This window comes from Cucurbita pepo, chromosome 18 (assembly GCF_057944985.1).
Source record: "Cucurbita pepo subsp. pepo isolate OVF chromosome 18, ASM5794498v1, whole genome shotgun sequence".
In the NCBI taxonomy this organism is placed as follows: Eukaryota; Viridiplantae; Streptophyta; class Magnoliopsida; order Cucurbitales; family Cucurbitaceae; genus Cucurbita; species Cucurbita pepo.
This window is the reverse complement of record NC_141815.1, coordinates 9,806,225-9,826,568: the sequence shown is the minus strand read 5'-3', so window position 1 is coordinate 9,826,568 and position 20,344 is coordinate 9,806,225. Positions and strand designations below refer to the sequence as shown.

Genomic DNA, 20,344 nt, shown 5'->3' with positions numbered 1-20,344 from the left:
AATAAGGTAGTGATCGTATCAAATATATGGGAATATATATATATATATGTATTTTTCAATATGGTTCATTTGGTAATATAATTTAACATATGTATAAAAGTACATTCCAAAATTTTGTTGTATCAAGTTCCAAGTACGCATAAGCACACCATTACATTTTGAATGAGAAAAAGATTTTGTGGCAAAGAAAAGGTAGAAAATGATGTGAAAAGAGGAGAGAGAGAGGATGGTGACACAGTGAAAAATTAAAATAGAAGTAAAAAAAAATTATACCATTTTTTTTTTTTATTGAATCAATTAGAAATTGTATCAATATAATTTATATTAATTATCAGTATTTACAACTAATTTTAATTAAGTTTAATATTGATTACATCAAATTATTCTTGTAACCAAAATTTAACAAATTAACCAGAAATGTCCATACATAATTTTTTATAAATAAATGAAAAAATAAAATAATTTAAAAAATAGAGTGAGAAATGCTTCACAGATAAAGTTCAACACTCAACTAATCATTGTATATTGTAGGAAGGACATGGTAAAAGTCCTAAAATATTAATATAAAAATCACATTTTCTTTGGATGCGAGAACAAAACATTTTTTTTTAATGTTAAACTCGGTAACGAAGTCAAAGTAAAAAAAAAAATTATAACAGTTTCATAAAGATTATAACAGTTTCATAAAGAAAGAACTATAAAGACAAAGATGGTTAAAGATGATTCATTTATAAAGTATAAATTAACCTTTTTTTTTTTTACATTAACAGATAAGATAGGAGACAGCATGTGTATTTTGTGGGAGTACAAAATTACCAAATAAATGTAACAAATACAGATGAATATATATATATATATATATTAAAGGTATGATTGTGCAGATTTTGACCCTGTCGCCCCCATGCGCCAGCGGCTTGGTGATTACTTTGTTCGTATGGCAGCAATTATGAATAGCGACATGACCTTTGTTCTTCTCTTCATGCAGAAGCAGGAGTATAGTGTATTGTGTTGGATGATGAAAGTCCCATATCGATTAATTTAAGGAATAATCATGAGTTTATAAACAAATAATACTCTCTCTATTGGAGTGAGGTCTTTTGGAGAAGCCCAAACCAAAGTCACGAGAGCTTAAGCTCAAAGTGGACAATATCATACCATTGTGGAGAATCATGTTCGTCTAATATAGTGTACATGAAGATGAAGATATAAACACATAATTGTAACGTAATACCTGGGCGAGGCGAGGCGAAGTTAACAAAAACGCCATGGTTTCCGAGAGCTTTCTTCCTTCTTGCAAGAAACAAGAGAAAGAAGAAGAAGAAGTCTGTACAATTATGGAGTATCTCTCTCTCTCTCACATGAATGGATGCCAGCCATGTGAGGGTGATATATGGACACACATATTATTGTCACATGATGTGCGCTTATATGTTACCATCTCCAATTCTGTGGGCCCATTCTACTCGCTATTCTCTTGGGCCTGGGCCCTCCCTCTCTCCCTATGTGGCCCACAGCCCACTAATAATTTACCAACAACTAATAATAATAATAATAATAATAATAATAATAATAATAATGAAAATTAGATTTCAGAGTCCTACCTGACACCTCCACGTCATCCCCACCTGTTGTAAGGCTTCATATTCCGGTGTTTATGTTTATTTATGATCCCAATGCTTTAAATTTCCAAAATAATTATTACTATTTCATTGAATTTGCACTTACTTCTGATAATATTTATATTTAAATTTAGTCTATGCTTTTCAATTTTTTAAAATTAAAAAAAAAAGAAAAAAAAAAAGTAAGAGGTAGGTCACGTCTCTCATATTCCTAACCCGGATAATATGGTATTTGTATCCATGAAGATGCCCCACTATTCTGACTCCCACTCACCCTTCCTCCAAATGGCCCCACCTCAAACCACGGGCCTTATATACCCTTCCATTTATTTATTTATTTATTTATTTATTTATTTCCAATTTTTAAGGGTTAATCGACTGTATTAATTAAATTTTAATTTGTTATATATATATATATATACACACGCGGTTTATTGTTAAAATTAGTGGTTAAATTAATAAAAATTGAAATTATTTGCTCGAATCGAAACTATAAAATAGAAATAAAAGAAAAGGAAAAAAGGAAAAAAGGAAAAAGGAGGGTACGTGGGTAATATTCGGGTGTTTGTGATAGTAGAGTAAGAAGGAGTAAAGGGGCCCAGAGGGGGAGTAGCTTGTAGTACGTGTTCAGATCAGAGCGGTCCAATTGTAACGTCAATGATTGATGACAAGTCTGGTTGTGATGAACCAGCTTCTGCTGCGCTCTATGTATGTACCATTTTTTTTTTTTACCGTACGTTAAAACCATAGTTTTTCATGGGTTATTTACATTTTTACTTCCCGTAAACTTCATCTAGTAAATGAGAGAGAACATTGCTTCAACTTTGTCTCATGTTTTGTACATACTGTTTGTTCTTTTTATATTTATCATATTCTTATACAGGGTTTCTAAATAAAATATTCGAAGAGGTGTTGATTGAGTCAAATGAGTCATTGAGGGTGAGGAGTTCGACGGTGCGTTTGTGAGCCTACGAGGAGGAGTGCGACTATGCCTAAGTACGTAATCGTGTTGGACACTTCACTCTTCGAGTCGGGGCTATAAATGTTATATTGCCTAATGTGCCGAGTAGTGGGTTGGGATTGACTCTTTTCTTTTTTTAATGCAATTATATTGGGTCGGGATGACTTGATCCTTCGCATATATATTTAACCGGTATCTGACCCAAGTAGGATGAGGTCCTAAAAAATCTACCTAACACGACTAGATATTCTATTTAACTCAACCCAACCTTAGGGTTAGATTGGGTTTGTGAAATTGAAATCATTAATGATAAATTAAATTAATACATTCTTATCGAAATTAATAACACTGAAAAGGCAGTGACAGAGGCCGAATGTAACAAGCCCAGTTACTCATCTTAAGGCCCAAGCCCACAATAATTATCCCAGGCCCAAGTCCAGCAGTAGGTTCGTGTGGCCCAAATTCCACTGGGCCCATATTAGCCGGCTGGTCGTTAGGCACACAGAAACATATCCGACGGCTATGATTTGATTTCCTTTTTCGAGTGCAGATGCGGATATGAATATTTTTATTTTATTTTTTTGTCAAAATAAATATTAAAACGACAGGTAAATTTATACGCAACGAAAATACATCAATATAAACTTACAATTATATTTTAAAAAATTTAGTGAATAAAGTCTTAAATTAAAAATTTATTATATTTGTCCCATATGATAGTGTGACTATTTCATATGTCTAACGAGCACTCGATACAAGCTTAACAAAGATCGAGCACTCGTTAGAGTGTCAATGTGTTTGACACATTTTATACACGAACACGTTAGCCAAACTGAAATGTCCGAGTCTATTTGAATTGAACCCATTAGAACATAACAAGGGAACTAAGAAAGTGATAAGCTACGAACAATTATTCTTGTCTTTGTTGAGCTTCCATACGAGATAAAGAGAGCGTATTTATGTTGTGTCTCACACAACGAACCTATTCGAAGAATGATTGGAGAATGATGGTTGTTATTATTTAAAAATGAAGTAAAATTAATAAAAATGGGAGAATATAATGACTTTTTAAGAAATAAATATTTATCCAAATATAATACCTTAAAATTGTTTTATTTTATTTATTAAAAAAAAAAAAAGATTGCGCACGCTCGTCGAGGTGGACTCCCTGACACCTGACAGTGATCCCTTTGTAATGAATAATTTTTGTTTTATTTAAAAAAAAAAAAAACACATACCAAAAGAGTGAAAAATGAAAAAAAAAGAGAAAAATCTAGCAATATTTGAAGGGCAAATTTGTCTTTTATACTAAAAATTATATATATATATATATATATATATATATATATATTTTTTTTTTTTTTTTTAATGTAATTTTTTGTATTTACATGAGCAGAAGGAGAGGAAGGCTGAAGAAAAGGGCGGGGAAGGGAAGGGAAGGGAAGGGAAGGGGCAGCCTCAAAACCCTGGCGCCGCATCACAGCCGCTGGATGTGTCGGGCGGAGTTTTGGGTTCTCTGGTAATTCTCTTTGGCGCACTTTGGAGTTCTGTAAATGGTTATTTGAATATTTTGTTGTTTTTATGGAGTGGGGGATCGGAAATCGGACCCACAGACCTGTGTGGGTGCCAATGGGTTTCACTGCAAACTACTTTCCGATCCAACAACGCCTCTGTCAAGTTGCGATCACGGCGCACACAGCGATAATGAGAGACATTTTGATTTTGTATTCCCCCTTTCTATCCCTAATCGACTGTGTTCTTCTAGATCCCACCCATTTTGGAATATATCCTCCACCACCATTTTCCTTGCACGTTTGTAGAGACAGATGGAAATGATTTCGTTTAGATATGCTCTTGATTGGATTTGACACTTATTAACACATTCTCGTAATTTTACTTTGGATTTCTCCCGAAGTCCTCGTAACAATGGAGATAGTATTCCTCACTTATAAATCCGACTCTCTCCCAAGAATCTTCAACTGAGTAACTATCTCCAATGCTTTGGTTTAACAAGGAACTATTTGTTTACAAAGACCTCTCTGATTGCCAAAACTTCCATAGACAAAGTGTTTCTGGTAATTTTGGACCGAACCCATTCCCCAAACAAAAGGTGGTGGTGTTAAAAGTTACTTTGTACACACTGGGATGATGGCGATGATGATGCCTGCAATGCCCAACAAAATTCCTCTACTTTTCTCTCTCTTTTCCTATTCCTTTTCGCATCCCTTTTCTGTCTTATCTTCCCCATAATCGTGTAGTTAGTGCTTTTGATTTGCTTTCCTTACGCTATGATAATCACACCCCATTTGAGCTGAAACTAGCTAGCAGCAGCTTGAGGGTATGGAGAAAAGGTGTGGTTGTTGGGCTGTTTTGACTCGTACTGTTTCAGGTGTTTGCAAATCCTCTGCTTCTAAAGACTCTCCGAACAACATTCCTCGAACCAGCCTAGTTTATGATTCTGGTAACCCTCTATTTCTTTTTCCATATTCGGTTTGGATTCTATCTGGGGTGTCAAAATTTGTGTTTATGCAAAGCTCCAGTCCTTTGATTGTCTTCTCATGTTCATCTATGGCTAAGTTTTTTATCCGAACTAGTTCGTTTGTAGGCTGTGAAAAGAAGACTTAATGTTCTTATGAAGATACTCACTTTTTGTGATTGCAGCTACTGAAACACGGTATTTGAATGGTAGCAACAGGGAACTCTCTACCACGAATGAAGCTGAGCTAGCCTCTGATAATGCCAATCCATCACCATCAGACACCAAATCAACAAGCAAACTACTTCAGTTCTCTTTTCATGAGCTGAAGGCAGCAACAGGAAACTTTAGACCTGATAGCATTCTTGGGGAAGGTGGATTTGGATTTGTCTTTAAAGGATGGATCGAAGAGAATGGGACAGCCCCTGCAAAACCCGGATCAGGAATTACGGTGGCTGTTAAGAGCTTGAAAGTAGATGGTCTTCAAGGCCATAGAGAATGGGTGGTTAGTAGAACTTTCTGCTTTGGGTACCTTATAAAGGGGACCTGTTGGGGAGTGCTAACGTAAAATATGTTCTTGGTTACAGGCTGAGGTTGTCTTTCTTGGACAACTTCACCATCCAAATCTTGTGAAGCTTATAGGTTACTGTAACGAAGATGATCAACATTTGCTTGTTTATGAGTTCATGAGCCGTGGAAGTCTGGAAAACCATCTTTTCAGAAGTAAGAATCTCTATCTCTTAGTTACAGACAAGGTGTTGGGGTACAGATGCTTATATTCATGATTGGTGCAGGGATTATTCCTCTTCCATGGTCCAATAGGATTAAGATTGCCCTCAAAGCGGCAAAAGGATTGGCCTTTCTTCATAATGCCCCAGTACCTGTTATCTATAGAGATTTTAAGACATCCAATATCTTGCTTGATTCGGTCGGTTCCAAATGACAATGCTCCAAATGTTTTGAGTAATTTCTTTATCTCATTATACGTATGACATTTGTTTACAGGAATACAATGCAAAGCTTTCAGATTTTGGCTTTGCCAAAGCAGGGCCTCAAGGAGACAAAACACATGTTTCTACCAGGGTTATTGGGACGTATGGCTATGCTGCTCCTGAATATGTAATGACAGGTAGATAGTAGAAGATGTTTTATCTACATGACACCCCTTTATACTAAATCATTCGTGCGAGCCTTCGTGGAGGAATTTTAGTCGAAACCGTGGAGGAATTTTAGTCAAAACCGAGAATTGAATCTTAAGTAATGACTGATGTCTGACATAACTTCCAACTTCTGTTGATTTGATCTCAGGACATCTGACGTCGAAGAACGATGTTTATAGCTTTGGTGTTGTGCTTCTTGAGATTGTAACAGGGAGAAGATCCATGGACAAGAAACGTCCGAGTGGGGAGCAAAACCTTGTGTCGTGGGCTCGGCCATATTTAGGTGATAACAGAAAGCTATATCATATAGTGGATCCCCGCTTGGAATTCAAGTATTCCATTAAAGGGGTGCAGAAGGTCTCCCAGCTTGCTTGCAGTTGCCTGAGCAGGGACCCGAAACTACGTCCGACCATGGACGAAGTTGTGAAGACCCTGACTCCACTGCAAGATCTCAACGACCTTGCCATCCTAACATCTCACTGCCGCTTATCTTCTTCGCAAGGGAGGTGCATGAAGAAACCTGAAGGCCTAACCTACTCCCAAAACTTCAGAGCTTCTCCATTGAACATCGGAAAGCAGCATGTAAGGTGATCAATCTCCAAATCCTCTCTGATAATAAAAGGTAAACAATGATCAGAAATGTTCATGTTCAGCATTTCAGAGGTTGATTAGGCGAGGAAATGCGAAATATTAGCTTTACTACACAATTAGATCTTCCTTTGTGGGTCTGCCTTACCTTGTAAGTGACTTGTAACTTTAGGTAGACAAGACGTTCCAGTGCCTAGGGTGTCATATTTGCAGTATCTTTCTTAAACATCTATGGGAAATATAACCTTAGCAAGTTATCACCATTCCTTTCAATCAGCAATGGAGAATATTAACACTATATGAAGATTCTAATCATGTTTATTTCTTTAATATGTCTCATCACAATAAATTTATAAAAGAATCATATCTGACTTTAATCGTTTCATCAATCATTATTTCAAAGATTCATAAATACTAGAAACCATGTAATTGAAGGCTTACCCCCAAGAGGAAAGTAGAAGTTCATTGATGTTCATTCCGATACATGTAGATAGGCAACGATATTCATTATTTCAGATTTACAAAATGTATCAATTTCAGATCACTTGGGCATTTTCATTGCCATTCTTCCTGTACCTTAGAGACCGATCTTGTAAAGGACTATATTTCTGGATTGAAAGAAAGAAAAGTACAGTCTTGAGTGGCAGAAATGAAATGAACTTCATACTGTTTATATTATACCAAAACTTCCAATTTAACATCAGAAAAAGACCCATCTGACCACTTTATAATAATTCACACGCCCAAAACCTTCTGACCACTTTATACCAGAAGCCGTTCAACCCGCTTACCTTGCTCTATCTATTTATTCTTTGATGGGACATCTCAAATCCACAGATTCTTGCCACAAATTAAGCTACACGGTTCACAAAATGCAGCTTCATGGGGGAATATATAACTAGTTAATTACTCGATCAAATACAATACCAAACTCAATGTCACAAACAACCGACAGAAAATAAGTTTAAGGAATTATTTAATAACTAAACTATCTTTTCAAGTTTGCAAAATTTGGTTGGATCTTGCAAACAACTCTAAAAAATGGATGGATAACAAGAAATTTAGGATGAGCTTGTAATGCTTATAGCCTAAACAACGTTCAGGGAATACCTTATCAACATCTCTGATTTCAAACTGTTGGATACGTGATTTGTCGTCGATCAGCTTGAGATGCTTATAGCATAAGCAAAAATGACACCGCACATGTGGCCTGCAATTGAACCAAATAAACAATTGAACACACTTTCATTTTCAATTCAACATATTAGATTAATATACGCGGTTCAGTTCTCCAAATCCCCCGACAGCTTACCAAGAAATCTTGTCATCTTTTTTATTCATCGACATTCCGCAGAAAACACTCTCCACCGCGTCTCTAACTGCTGCCACCGTCGCCGTCCTTGCAACTCGCACCTAGGACCATAGGTCCTGACTTTCTACGCTACCAATGGTAATCAAATCAATTCAATATATCCAGTCCAAGGGCAGAACATTCAAACGTTTTTTAATAGCATTCTCACATCAACATCAAAACATTCCCAACTATACTCGTATCAGATCGCTCACAAAAATGTTCGTCTAACACAACAAAATTTGCAACAGAGTTATAAATGAACCAATACAAAAGTGGAAAAATTACCAAAAAAAGAGCCGTCCAATTTTACCACGGAGAGGAGGAGGAGAAGCGGCGGCGGTAGCCTCTTGTAGCGAAAACTGTTGCTCCGAGCAAGAATCCGAAACATGAATCGACCTGAACTCAAAATTTCAGAGACTAGAAAGACAAATAATGGAGAATTGGAGTTATGAATCGAAGAAGGTATTGATTTTTGAAGATCAGAGCGTGGAAGTCCAAATGCAATTTTCAGTGAGGTCTAGGGTTTCGAAAAATTGCGAAGGGACATTCGGTTTGTTCGTTGGTTTAGCTGTGAAAGCGGGAAGCGATTTATTTTCTTTTTGTACTTTTTTTTCCCATATTCCACGTAATTAAAATATTTTTGCATCTTTTAAAAGAAAAAGAAATTAAAAATCGATTAAATACAAATTTAAAAATTTAGAAAGTTATTAAATAAATTTAAATATTAAGATATCTATTAAACAGTAATTTCACCCTTATGATCCATTCAAAATGAATATTTATGAAATATTTGGAAATATAAATATTTTAATTTAAGTGTAGAGGTTTGTATTTTAAATTTATATGTAGAAATTATAAATCAATTTAAATCATTTTTTTTTTATTTCATTCAAATATTATAATGCATCAATTCAATCATATATTCATGCATGCACATGTGTACAGATAGCACAATTAAATATAGTAGCAAATCATTCATGTACCTGAATTTCAGGTCGGTGATAAAATAAAAATCCGAACATTAACCGTCTCATACGATCCGTTTCAAATGAATCTAAATCATGTCTCGTTGATGACGATGATTCATTGGCCTAAGGCAAGAAAGAAATAGGTGATAGTCGAAAAATAAACCAATCTGAGCATAGTTCAACTAGTTAAGACATGACTCCTCGATAAACAAAAGAAAAAAGAAAAAAAAAAAAACAGGGTTACGAAATTACACAGAAACCCTAAACACACAAAGAGAGCTACAAAAGTGATATTGGCGCGGCTCAATCAGAGATCGTATTTCACGGTTTTTGTGAAATTCGTCTTCAGATTGAACCTCACCAACATCGCTTTCCAAATTTCGTATCGATTTATCTCGGCTTCATACTTCTCACACATCTATATGATATCTATCTATATATATATATATATATACACACACAAGAAAGGAGGGGAAGGAGAGAGGTTTGAAAGCAAAATCTCTTTTTGGGTATAAAAAGGTGTCCACTTACCAACCAAAAAGAAGAAAGAATTATTGAGTGAAACACTAGCAGAAAATTGGAGCCCATTTTGAGGCACCAAAAGGACAACAAAATGAACAACTTTTGGGTATGTCAAATGGAGTAGGAGGAGGTAGGATACTCAAAGCGATTGGACGCGTCATTTTCTTGACACGGTCGGTGTCCTCGACCATCGTCGCTCTGTTTGGTAGCATCGGGGCCGAAAAGGGCACGAAAAAAGGGAGTAATGAAGAGAAGTAAGAGGGAATGGGATGGTATATAATGGGGTTTTTGTAGGGTTTTAAGGGCATTGGGGGATGGGGAAGGAGAAGGAGAAGGGGTTGATGAAGAAGGTGAGGGAAATGATTTGAAGGGTTTTCTTTTGTTTTGGTCATGCTTGGTTTGTACTCAATTAAAACCATACTTTCTTCTCTCTTCTGCGCATGCATCTGAAAATATTCTTCCACCAAAAAGCCCTTTAAAATCCTCAACCAAAAAACCCTTTTCATTGTGCCTCTCTTTCTAGGACTAATATTATTTTAATACCCACTTTTTCATAAGTGCTTCTCCCATTTCATTAAGCCCTATGCTCAACAGAGAATAACATACCTGGCTTATTACCCTTACCCTTACCCTTACCCTTACCCTTCCCTCATATATCTTACATTATCTTCTATTAATATCTAAGCGTCACGGTTTCATTTTTCGGGTTTTTTTTCGAGCAATTACGGTAGAGATATGAGAATTTGAATGATCGATCTCGAGACAACAAGTATGTAACAACTCAAGTCCATTGTTAGCAGATATTGTCTTTTTTGAGCTTTCCCTTCAAAGTTTTTAAAATTCGTATGTTAGGAAGAGGTTTCCATACTCTTATAAAGAATGCTTCGTTCTCCTTCCAAACTGATGTAGGGTCTCATAATCCACCTCCCTTCAAGGCCCAGTGTCCTCGTTGTCACTTGTTCGTCTCTCCAATCGATGTGGGATCGCTATGTGACATTAGAGTAAAGGAAGGGTAAGTGAATGAACCAAGACCACGTTTTAATAAGAGTGATCCTAAAGATGGGATGCTGAGAAAATTTTCAAAGAATTGAGTTTACTATCTATACCAAAACGTATCATTTCTTTTCCAGTGGCTTAATCGTAGAAGTGACCTTTATCAATTTGTGGGGACGGTAGTATTCTCTCATAGAAGCGACAAAATAGGTAATGTAAGGTAGATAGGAAAGCCAAGCAATGAGGCATGGAATCCGAATTCAAATCTTGAGCACGAGAGATTACACGATACACGTTCATATGATGTCGAAAAAGAAGGAAGAGTAGTAATGTTAGATAGATAGAGAGACATGGAAGGCCCGCACACTCACAAACACACACAAAGAACGAGGCATAACTCAAGCCCTTCTTCAACCTTAACCGCAGACACCGCCGGGAAAGCAGCCTTGCCTTGAGCCTCCATTAGGGAACACCTTCATTGAACTTTGCTCTTTATTCTCTCTCTCTCTCTCTCTCTCTCTCTCTCTCTCTCTCTTTATTATTAAAACTTGACATCTTTTTTCTTCTTCTTCTTCTTCTTCCTCTTCACTAAGATTTTGGTCTTTTCAAAGCCAAATAAAAGTTATTTAAAGCCTTCTCTCTCTAGATTTGGGGCAATAAGTTGGCGTGCCACCTACCCCAACCAGATTCCCTCACGCCTTAAACCAATATTTTTCCCCCATTCTTCCTCATCAGATCCTAGGACCTTCAAATTAATGGGTCTTTTTTCTTCTTCTTTATGTGGGGGAAGACGAAATTATTGCACGAAACAAAGGCTGAAAAGGGTCATGACCCAATGACCCAAGAATTCTCACGTGGGTTGAATTGAGCGTTGCATTTCTAGGGCCAATTCAAACATAGTTCAGTGATTCAATCAGAATATAAGTCAACTCATTGTCATCGTAAGTATAAAATGTTGTTTTTTCGAGTAGAAACAGATCTTTAATCTTCGAGATCTTGTATACCCATATGCCAAAATCTTGTCTTTTTAAAAGATATGAAGGAATGAAGGTAGGGGAAAAAGAATGGTAAGAAAAAGACATGAACTTGGTTGAACAAGTATGAGGGTTTTGAATAGAAGATTAATAATTAGGGCAAGAAAAAGCACACAAATATATAAATAAATAAATAAATAAATGAAGGGAATTTGCATGAAAAGGAGACAAGAAAGAGACCATTTGTTCCCCCACACGAGCACTCACACAAGCACATCCGCAGGCTTTTTGAATTCTCCCAACACTCAACACACACATTCTATTCTAAACCCTTTTTTTCCCCTTACTTTACTTTATTCATTACGTTATGGGGATGCTCAATTTTCCTCTCCCTATACTATATGCCACATCGTTATTTTTTAATTTTTTTTTTTAATTTTAATATTTTCTTCGTCTTCTCGAGTTTCAATTATAACGCTTGAGCTGAGAAGGGATACATGAGACTGAACGAGAGAGATATGAAAGATTTATAAGTGTTGGATGATGAAAGTCCCACGTCGACTAATTTAGAAAATGATCATGAGTTTATAAACAAATAATACACTATTCATTAGTATGAGGCCTTTTGGGAAAGTCTAAAGCAAAGCCATGAGAGCTTATGCTCGAAGTGGACAATATCATACCATTGTGAAGAGTCTTGATTTCTAACATGGTATCAGAGTCATGCCCTAAACTTAGTCGCGCAGAACGGTAAATCCTCGAATGTCGAACAGAGGACTCCAAAAGAAAAAGGAGTCAAGTCTCCTCGAAGGTAGTAAAAAATGACTAAGACTCCAAAGGAGTCGAGTCTCGATTAAAGGGGAGGCATACTTTGTTCGAGGAGAGGTGTTGATGATGAAAGTCCCACGTCGGCTAATTTAGAGAATGATCATGGGTTTATAAACAAAGAATACATTCTTCATTGGTATGAGGCCTTTTGGGAAAGTCCAAAGAAAAGCCACGAGAGTTTATGCTCAAAGTGGACAATATCATACAATTGTAGAGAGTTTATATTAATAAGACACCTTTCTATTTTGATGGTTGAATCGTATGAACTTTAAAATTAAGCGTGTTTGGCTCGTAAAAATCATAAACCCTAATGATTAATAGGATAAGAAAATCAAATAACTGTATCAAAATAAAATAAAATAAATAAATAAATAAATAATTTAATTATTTTTATTTTTTTAATTCATTAAGTACATACGGGATAAATTTTAATATTTTAGGTTAAAGATTTTGTACGTAAAATGGGCCGAAATTGAAAAGGCTGATCGAACCTCAAATGGGCCGGCCCAAGACAAACGGTCTGAATGGAACTGCATTCACGGGCTGGATACCTCAGTGAAGCTTCTAGGCCCAATATCTATGGAGTCCAGCTCACTTGTTCTGTTCAAATGGGCTGGACCACAAATACACGTGGGCTTTGCCCCAATCAACTCCGGACGTGGACCAATCAAACTGTCCTCATCTTTGACTAAAACGCAAAACTCCATTTCCGACGTGTACCTTCTTTGATTGTGCTGCGTCACGTGTTTTGTGACACGTGATGGGTCAACGGACCACTTGGTGCGTCAGTTCCACGTGTGTTGTATGTCCTAATTCTTAATGAACTTTATTAAATTTTCATTAATTATTTTCAATGGAGAATTCTCTTACGGTTCTTTCTCCTTTAAATGTCGATTTTCTGCCTCCTACATAGGATCATATTAAAATAAAATAAAAAGTTAAATTAATAATTTAATTTTTATTACAGATGTGTTCGAAATCAATTATTATTGAATCAACCCCATAAGTTATCAGTATATACATAGACTTTTGCATTAGGCACGTGTCAACTTTTATACATCGTCTTGCATGTTGATCTTATTCAAACTCCAAGGGGCCGTCTCGAGACTCCCAAATAGGTTAGCCTTTTAAATTGCTTCGTAATGCATAGTTCAAAGCATGCAGAATGATGTATAAAGGAATATGACTCGAAAAATTGTGATTGAAAAAAAGGAACATAGTAATCACATTGTCATGTCCTCTCGAGCATAGACAAGAGAACATATCCCCTAAATGCACTGTCCCACTTCCCTGTAAACATTATCTTATAATGGAGATGGAATAAAGAAACATTTGATAATCATAACCACACATATTGTCTCCATTAGTTAATATTTACATAATCTTGTCTCAAACAATATTAATATTATGTCACGTGCTATAATACAAATTTGTGATGTTAATTATCATATGATGGTGATTAATTCCGGTGCTAAGTACGGATTAGCAACCATAATGGAGGATTAGATAAACATGGAAGGTAATGATATAAAAATTATAATACACGTAATTTCTTTATTTTAAAATTATTATTGTTATTATTTAATGGTAAAAAGAAGAGGGCAAGTGTTGGAGGTTCAGAAAACAATGTGGGTGAGAATAAAGGAACAGCAGGGCAGCTGGGTCGGGCAAAGGCAGAGCATTGATACGGACATCTCAGACCATTTTCGCCTCTCTATCCAACACTTTGTCCCCATCCACATTCTTGTCCCACTCCCGCACGCCCTCCATCCGCTCCTTTTAATCCCCCGCCCCCCTTCTTCCTCTCCGACATCTCTTCAATCCCATCTATGGCTATGGAGCTTCAGCTGAGTCTTGCTCTGTTCCCCACCAATCCCACTAGACCCTTCGACCTAAACACCCATCACCGCGCTCTCCCTTGCTTCGATTTCGACTCAATCAGCCGCAAAAAGCGCCCTCTCGATATCGACCCCTCTTCGGCATTTCGTCGAACACTTCCTCTGCTTCTCTGGAATGACCATCCCAATAATGACGATGACGACCCTAACGACCCAAATTCCGCCTCCTCCAATCATCCGTACGCTACTCCTACCCATTTTTCTCTCTTTAATTTCGAATTCCGCAGCTGAATTTGTTAATTTCCTTGATTTAACAGAAACAATCCGGAGGAACAGGAAATTGAGCTTGTCGGATGGCCGCCGCTTAAAAAGAGGAGGAAGACACTTTTCGTACAGAAACGCATCGGAAGGGCCGTAGCGATCAGGCGTCCGGCGACGGAGAACGGCGGCGGGGATTACAGGGAATTGAATCCGAATAATTCCCGGTACGTGAAGGTGAAGATGGAGGGAGTGGGAATTGGTAGGAAGGTTGATGTACGGCAACACCATTGTTTGGATGCGCTTAGAGCTACTTTGATGAACATGTTTGGTGAGCTGGTGTTGTTATCCCAATTAAGAATAGTGAATCCGGGTTACTGTGTACTGATTTTTGGGTTGTTTGGAAACAGATAAGCCGGAATCCGACGGCTACAGCCTCACCTACCAGGATACCGACGGTGATTGGTCGCTTGCTGAGGACGTAACTTGGAGGTAAAGCTAAAGACTCACAAAAATAATAATATTTATTATATATTAGTTTAAAAGAAGGTGGCATACAAATCTGAGTGGGTTCTGATTATGACAGAGATTTCATCCAAACCGTCCAACGGATCCAACTGGAAAAGAACGGCGGCTGATTAGGGGTTACCGACACCGGCGGTCAGAGAACCAGATGCTGTCTAATTAAATAGATTTCTTTTTTTTTTTTTTTTTTTGGAGAAAAATATGTTACGGGAATTTAAATATATGAATCAATGAAAATTAATTACACAACAAATAAACGTAGGTTCTTTAATTGGATAAAATTATCTAAAATTTAAAATTTACGTTTTTGTATTTTTATTAATTTTCTCCCAGTGGGCCGAACGAGAGAACAAAAACTCATCCTGTGGAATTGGGCCCATATCGGAAGTTGGGCCGCTTGTCATGGCCCAAATAAAGGGAATGGGCCATTTATCCTTGTAGCCCATACATCATAATAAGAAAATGTTAAATTAATGTCTTCAATACATTTTTAAATTTTCTATTTTTTAAAAAATAATCGACACATCCAATATAAATTAAAATCATGTTTAATAGATTTTTGAGTTTAAAAAAATAAAAAAATAAAAAAATTAAATTTATAATTTTGAAAGTTCATAAACTGAATAAACACTAAATTTGTAATTTAACTTTAAAAAAAATAAAATATGCATTTTAAAGTTACCATAAACATTAGAAAATTAATGAATTAAGATATGAGTTAGTGGATAAGGTAAGAATTTAGGTTAATTAAAAAAGAAAAAAAGCGTTAGGAAATTTAGGGGATTAAAGGATTTAAGGCTAAATCATAGGGAGCTCACGCAAGGGCAGGTGAGTTCGTAGAGTCAACGCCCGGAGGTTATTACCCTCCAGCGGGAGGGGTGGGGAGCTCATTTTGGCTGTTACACTCCCATTGTTTCGGCGCTACAACTACAGACGAGAAAGGGATCAATCCGACGCCGTCCCGCCGATTGCTTTCAATTCCGGCACTCGACTGGTTGCCACTAGCTTCCCTCCCTTTCTCTTTTATTTCTACTTCTTCTTCTCCAAATCCCGATCCCCATTTGCTTACCTTTCAGTTTCCGGACCCTTTTTGCATCACTGTGAACGCAAATTCCTATATTCTTCCCCCTCTTCTCTCTCCGGCATCGGCAGGGATGGATCGACGGCCCATTTAATTGCAGTTATTGTGCAACCTCATCCAGGTAAATTGATCGATTCATAGCGTTGGAAGTTTTCTGGTTTTTTTGAGTGTCGAATTTGATTCCTTTGTGGATATTATTACGGTGTTTGGAATGCTGTGGTTCTGATTTCGTTGATTCATATTCGAGTTTGATTAAATTTGATTGAGAATTACTCACGCGTAGTCATTTCCTCGCGATTTATGGGCTTCGCTTGTCGAAAAGAAGGGCAATCTTGCTCAAGGTATTTTCCTTTGGGCTCGTGATCTCAGCTGGACCTCAATGTTATGAACCTAGGGCGTCTTTTTCATTAGTGTTGTATCTTACAAGTTAGGATGAAACTTTTGATTTAAGATCATGGAGGGTTTGAATCTCTTAAGAGATTTGGATTAAAACGATTTTCTTTTTAATTTTTAGTTAGATCAGTGGGGTCTAGTGTAGCTGAGGTTGGGAGAAGTTCACAGAAGCGAAAAACGTTGCTATCTTAACAAAATATAAAAATCGAAATGAGAATGATATTGGCAACTAAATTTATGTTTGGGGATGTGTCTACAAAAGGGTCTATTGATGTGAAATCCAGATCGTTGATGTTTTCAACTAACGTAAGAAGATCATGTTCAAACTTTGTCTAACTGGGTCGATTATGGACTCTTTTAATTTCTTTTTCGTTGGTTTGTAAGTCATTATCATAAGGAAATTCTGGCTTCAACTTGACAAATATAATATGAAGTTCTTCTTTCAATCCTTGAATCCAGTCTTATTATTTTGTTTTACTGTTTTCGACTAAGAACTTCGTTGTTCATTGCTTGATAATATTCCTTTTCATGGAGGTTTTGAAAAGAAAAGTGCTGATTTGTTTTTTAAGAGGGTCGTCTATTTGTGGAGTTCATATTGATTTGGTGAATATTAGATTTTGCTACCTCCATCTTTTATTTTCTTGTTTTTCATCCTGGATTTATCCTCTTCCTAGCTGAAGTTGTTTGCTATCATTTGTAATGTGGTGGTCAATTTTCTCAGGTAACCAACAATGGTGAGACCATGACTGCTCTGTCATCTTTTACCTAAAACAATAAGTCAGTAGCTTCCTTCCCATACTATTCTCCTTTAAAAGATGGCTATAAGATCTCTACGGGTCAATTCGAGACGAATACGTCCGAAATATCTTCTTTTTATGCTTCTTATTCTTGTTCCGATCAGTGTTATTACCATTTTCAATTATGGCCAAAAAATTTCTTACTTCTTCCGCCCACTTTGGGATAATCCTCCACGCCCTTTTGTGCGTCTACCACACTATTATGCCGAAAATGTGTCTATGGAACATCTTTGTCGCCTCCATGGCTGGTCTTTGCGATCTGAACCTCGCCGTGTTTTTGATGCCATTATCTTCAGCAATGAGCTAGATTTGCTTGAAATTAGATGGCGGGAGCTTTACCCGTATGTCTGGAAGTTTGTAATCCTGGAGTCACATACCACTTTTACAGGCATACGCAAGCCATTAGTATTTGATGCAAATAGGGCTAGATTTTCCTTTGCGGAGAACAAGACTGTCCATGATGTGTTTTCTGGAAGAGTTGCATCTCCTGGGTCGCATAGAAACCCATTTGACCTTGAATCCCAGCAACGCGTAGCTATGAATAGATTACTTCGTCGTGCAGGGATTTCAAATGGTGATCTTTTGATCATGTCGGATACTGATGAGATACCGAGCCCGCATACTGTGAAACTACTGCAATGGTGTGATGAGGTGCCTTCAATAGTCCATCTTGAAATGAGGAACTACATGTATTCTTTCGAGTTCCCGGTGGACTACAGCAGTTGGCGAGCCTCGGTTCATATCTATGGCTCATATACTCACTATAGGCATTCCCGCCAAACCAATCTTATATTCTCTGATGCAGGATGGCATTGTAGCTTTTGCTTTAGGAATATTCAAGACTTTGCATTCAAGATGACAGCTTATAGTCATGCAGACCGTGTAAGGCGGCGGGACTTCTTGAATTACGCCAGGATACAGAAACTCATCTGCCAGGGAGATGATCTCTTCGACATGCTTCCCGAAGAGTACACCTTCCAGGAGCTGATTAAGAAGATGGGCTCTATACCGCGATCTTCATCGGCCGTTCACCTTCCTGCATACTTGATAGAGAATGCAGACAAGTTCAGATTCCTTCTTCCTGGAGGCTGTGTAAGAACCTCTGCAAACAGCATCCCAGGGCTGAATAGGCAACCATAGAGGCCTCGATCAGTAGTTCGTCCATTTCTAATATTGTCTAGCTTATTTTCGGTACAATTCCGCTCTGCTAGAGTGTGTGAATATCTAGCTAGCACTGCAGGCTCTTTATTTTGCAAAGGTACCAGAATGGATAGGTTAAGACACAAATTGCTAACAGAAATGTTTGAAAGTGTTAGCCAGAGCGTGTGATAATATGGTAGATGATCCATTGTTTAGTGTACTGAATTTTGCATTAGTTTGGCAGAGATAGTGATAGAATGAAAATGGCCTGTACTTCTTCATTGTTTATCAGAAGTTTTTTGTGAGATAGAGATGGAGAATTATTCCTCATCTTATTTCTTATGCTAATGCTTCAAAGAAGATGTATAATCTTGTGGAGCAGTTTATATATAAGCTGGAATAGCTCAGTTGGTTAGAGCGTGTGGCTGTTAACCACAAGGTCGGAGGTTCAAGCCCTCCTTCTAGCGTGTTATAGTTGTTTATGTTTTTGTTAACAAATTTATTAGTAATATTTAGTATGCATTTATTTTAATAAAACATGCTGGAATAGCTCAGTTGGTTAGAGCGTGTGGCTGTTAACCACAAGGTCGGAGGTTCAACCCCTTCTTCTAGCGTGTTATAGTTGTCTATGTTTTTGTCAACAAATTTATTAGTAATATTTAGTATGCATTTATTTTTTATAATTTTAGTTTATCAAAAAAATTTATTTTATAAAACATGCTGGAATAGCTCAGTTGGTTAGAGCGTGTGGCTGTTAACCACAAGGTCAGAGGTTCAAGCCCTCCTTCTAGCGTGTTATAGTTGTCTATGTTTTTGTCAACAAATTTATTAGTAATATTTAGTATGCATTTATTTTTTATAATTTTAGTTTATCAAAAAAATTTATTTTATAAAACATGCTGGAATAGCTCAGTTGGTTAGAGCGTGGCTGTTAACCACAAGGTCAGAGGTTCAAGCCCTCCTTCTAGCGTGTTATAGTTGTCTATGTTTTTGTCAACAAATTTATTAGTAATATTTAGTATGCATTTATTTTTTATAATTTTAGTTTATCAAAAAAATTTATTTTAATAAAACATGCTGGAATAGCTCAGTTGGTTAGAGCGTGTGGTTGTTAACCACAAGGTCAGAGGTTCAAGCCCTCCTTCTAGCGTGTTATAGTTGTCTATGTTTTTGTCAACAAATTTATTAGTAATATTTAGTATGCATTTATTTTTTATAATTTTAGTTTATCAAAAAAATTTATTTTAATAAAACATGCTGGAATAGCTCAGTTGGTTAGAGCGTGTGGCTGTTAACCACAAGGTCAGAGGTTCAAGCCCTCCTTCTAGCGTGTTATAGTTGTCTATGTTTTTGTCAACAAATTTATTAGTAATATTTAGTATGCATTTATTTTTTATAATTTTAGTTTATCAAAAAAATTATTTTAATAAAACATGCTGGAATAGCTCAGTTGGTTAGAGCGTGTGGCTGTTAACCACAAGGTCAGAGGTTCAAGCCCTCCTTCTAGCGTGTTATAGTTGTCTATGTTTTTGTCAACAAATTTATTAGTAATATTTAGTATGCATTTATTTTTTATAATTTTAGTTTATCAAAAAAATTATTTTAATAAAACATGCTGGAATAGCTCAGTTGGTTAGAGCGTGTGGCTGTTAACCACAAGGTCAGAGGTTCAACCCCTCCTTCTAGTGTGTTTATAGTTGTCTACGTCAACATGATTAGGTAACAATTGCAAATTTAGTATGCATTTATTTATTTTTTTATAATTTTAATTTACTACAAAAAATTATTTTAATAAAATATGCTGGAATAGCTCAGTTGGTTGGAGCGTGTGGACCTTAACCACAAGGTCAAATGATCAAATCCTCCTAC

The 20,344-nt window shown here is 36.7% G+C and overlaps 3 protein-coding genes, 1 long non-coding RNA gene and 7 other non-coding genes across 12 annotated transcripts; 10 read left to right on the top strand and 1 right to left on the bottom strand.

The window, feature by feature from the left end:
* The first annotated feature begins 4,554 nt into the window (after positions 1-4,554).
* LOC111779817 (serine/threonine-protein kinase PBL34) lies at positions 4,555-7,077 on the top strand. The gene is made up of 6 exons (XM_087119488.1): positions 4,555-5,041; positions 5,242-5,561; positions 5,644-5,779; positions 5,851-5,984; positions 6,062-6,185; positions 6,365-7,077. Exons 1-6 carry the CDS (start codon positions 4,921-4,923, stop codon positions 6,805-6,807), a joined length of 1,278 nt encoding a protein of 425 aa, XP_086975614.1. The 5' UTR covers positions 4,555-4,920; the 3' UTR covers positions 6,808-7,077.
* On the bottom strand, positions 6,690-8,748 carry LOC111779819 (uncharacterized). 2 transcript variants are annotated; one of them, XR_002812740.2, is made up of 4 exons: positions 8,444-8,748; positions 8,117-8,245; positions 7,915-8,014; positions 6,690-6,825 (listed from the first exon to the last, which is right to left on the bottom strand). It is a non-coding gene; the product is annotated as an uncharacterized LOC111779819 (long non-coding RNA). The 2 variants fall into 2 exon arrangements; XR_015413623.1 differs by having other exon boundaries at positions 8,117-8,240; positions 8,444-8,746.
* A 5,515-nt stretch (positions 8,749-14,263) lies between these two features.
* Positions 14,264-15,451, top strand: LOC111779818 (auxin-responsive protein IAA11). Its single transcript, XM_023659981.2, has 4 exons — positions 14,264-14,520; positions 14,599-14,870; positions 14,950-15,031; positions 15,126-15,451. Exons 1-4 carry the CDS (start codon positions 14,273-14,275, stop codon positions 15,175-15,177), a joined length of 654 nt encoding a protein of 217 aa, XP_023515749.2. The 5' UTR covers positions 14,264-14,272; the 3' UTR covers positions 15,178-15,451.
* Positions 15,452-15,863: 412 nt separating this feature from the next.
* Positions 15,864-18,763, top strand: LOC147787351 (uncharacterized). The gene is made up of 2 exons (XM_023659980.2): positions 15,864-16,266; positions 17,260-18,763. The coding sequence occupies exon 2, from the start codon at positions 17,354-17,356 to the stop codon at positions 18,473-18,475; it is 1,122 nt and encodes a 373-aa protein (XP_023515748.2). The 5' UTR covers positions 15,864-16,266; positions 17,260-17,353; the 3' UTR covers positions 18,476-18,763.
* Positions 18,764-18,868: 105 nt separating this feature from the next.
* On the top strand, positions 18,869-18,942 carry TRNAN-GUU (transfer RNA asparagine (anticodon GUU)). The gene has a single exon. It is a non-coding gene; the product is annotated as a tRNA-Asn (tRNA).
* Positions 18,943-19,015: 73 nt separating this feature from the next.
* On the top strand, positions 19,016-19,089 carry TRNAN-GUU (transfer RNA asparagine (anticodon GUU)). Its single transcript has one exon. It is a non-coding gene; the product is annotated as a tRNA-Asn (tRNA).
* A 105-nt stretch (positions 19,090-19,194) lies between these two features.
* TRNAN-GUU (transfer RNA asparagine (anticodon GUU)) lies at positions 19,195-19,268 on the top strand. The gene has a single exon. It is a non-coding gene; the product is annotated as a tRNA-Asn (tRNA).
* Positions 19,269-19,551: 283 nt separating this feature from the next.
* Positions 19,552-19,625, top strand: TRNAN-GUU (transfer RNA asparagine (anticodon GUU)). Its single transcript has one exon. It is a non-coding gene; the product is annotated as a tRNA-Asn (tRNA).
* A 106-nt stretch (positions 19,626-19,731) lies between these two features.
* TRNAN-GUU (transfer RNA asparagine (anticodon GUU)) lies at positions 19,732-19,805 on the top strand. The gene has a single exon. It is a non-coding gene; the product is annotated as a tRNA-Asn (tRNA).
* Positions 19,806-19,910: 105 nt separating this feature from the next.
* On the top strand, positions 19,911-19,984 carry TRNAN-GUU (transfer RNA asparagine (anticodon GUU)). The gene has a single exon. It is a non-coding gene; the product is annotated as a tRNA-Asn (tRNA).
* Positions 19,985-20,089: 105 nt separating this feature from the next.
* TRNAN-GUU (transfer RNA asparagine (anticodon GUU)) lies at positions 20,090-20,163 on the top strand. Its single transcript has one exon. It is a non-coding gene; the product is annotated as a tRNA-Asn (tRNA).
* The last annotated feature ends 181 nt before the right edge of the window (positions 20,164-20,344 follow it).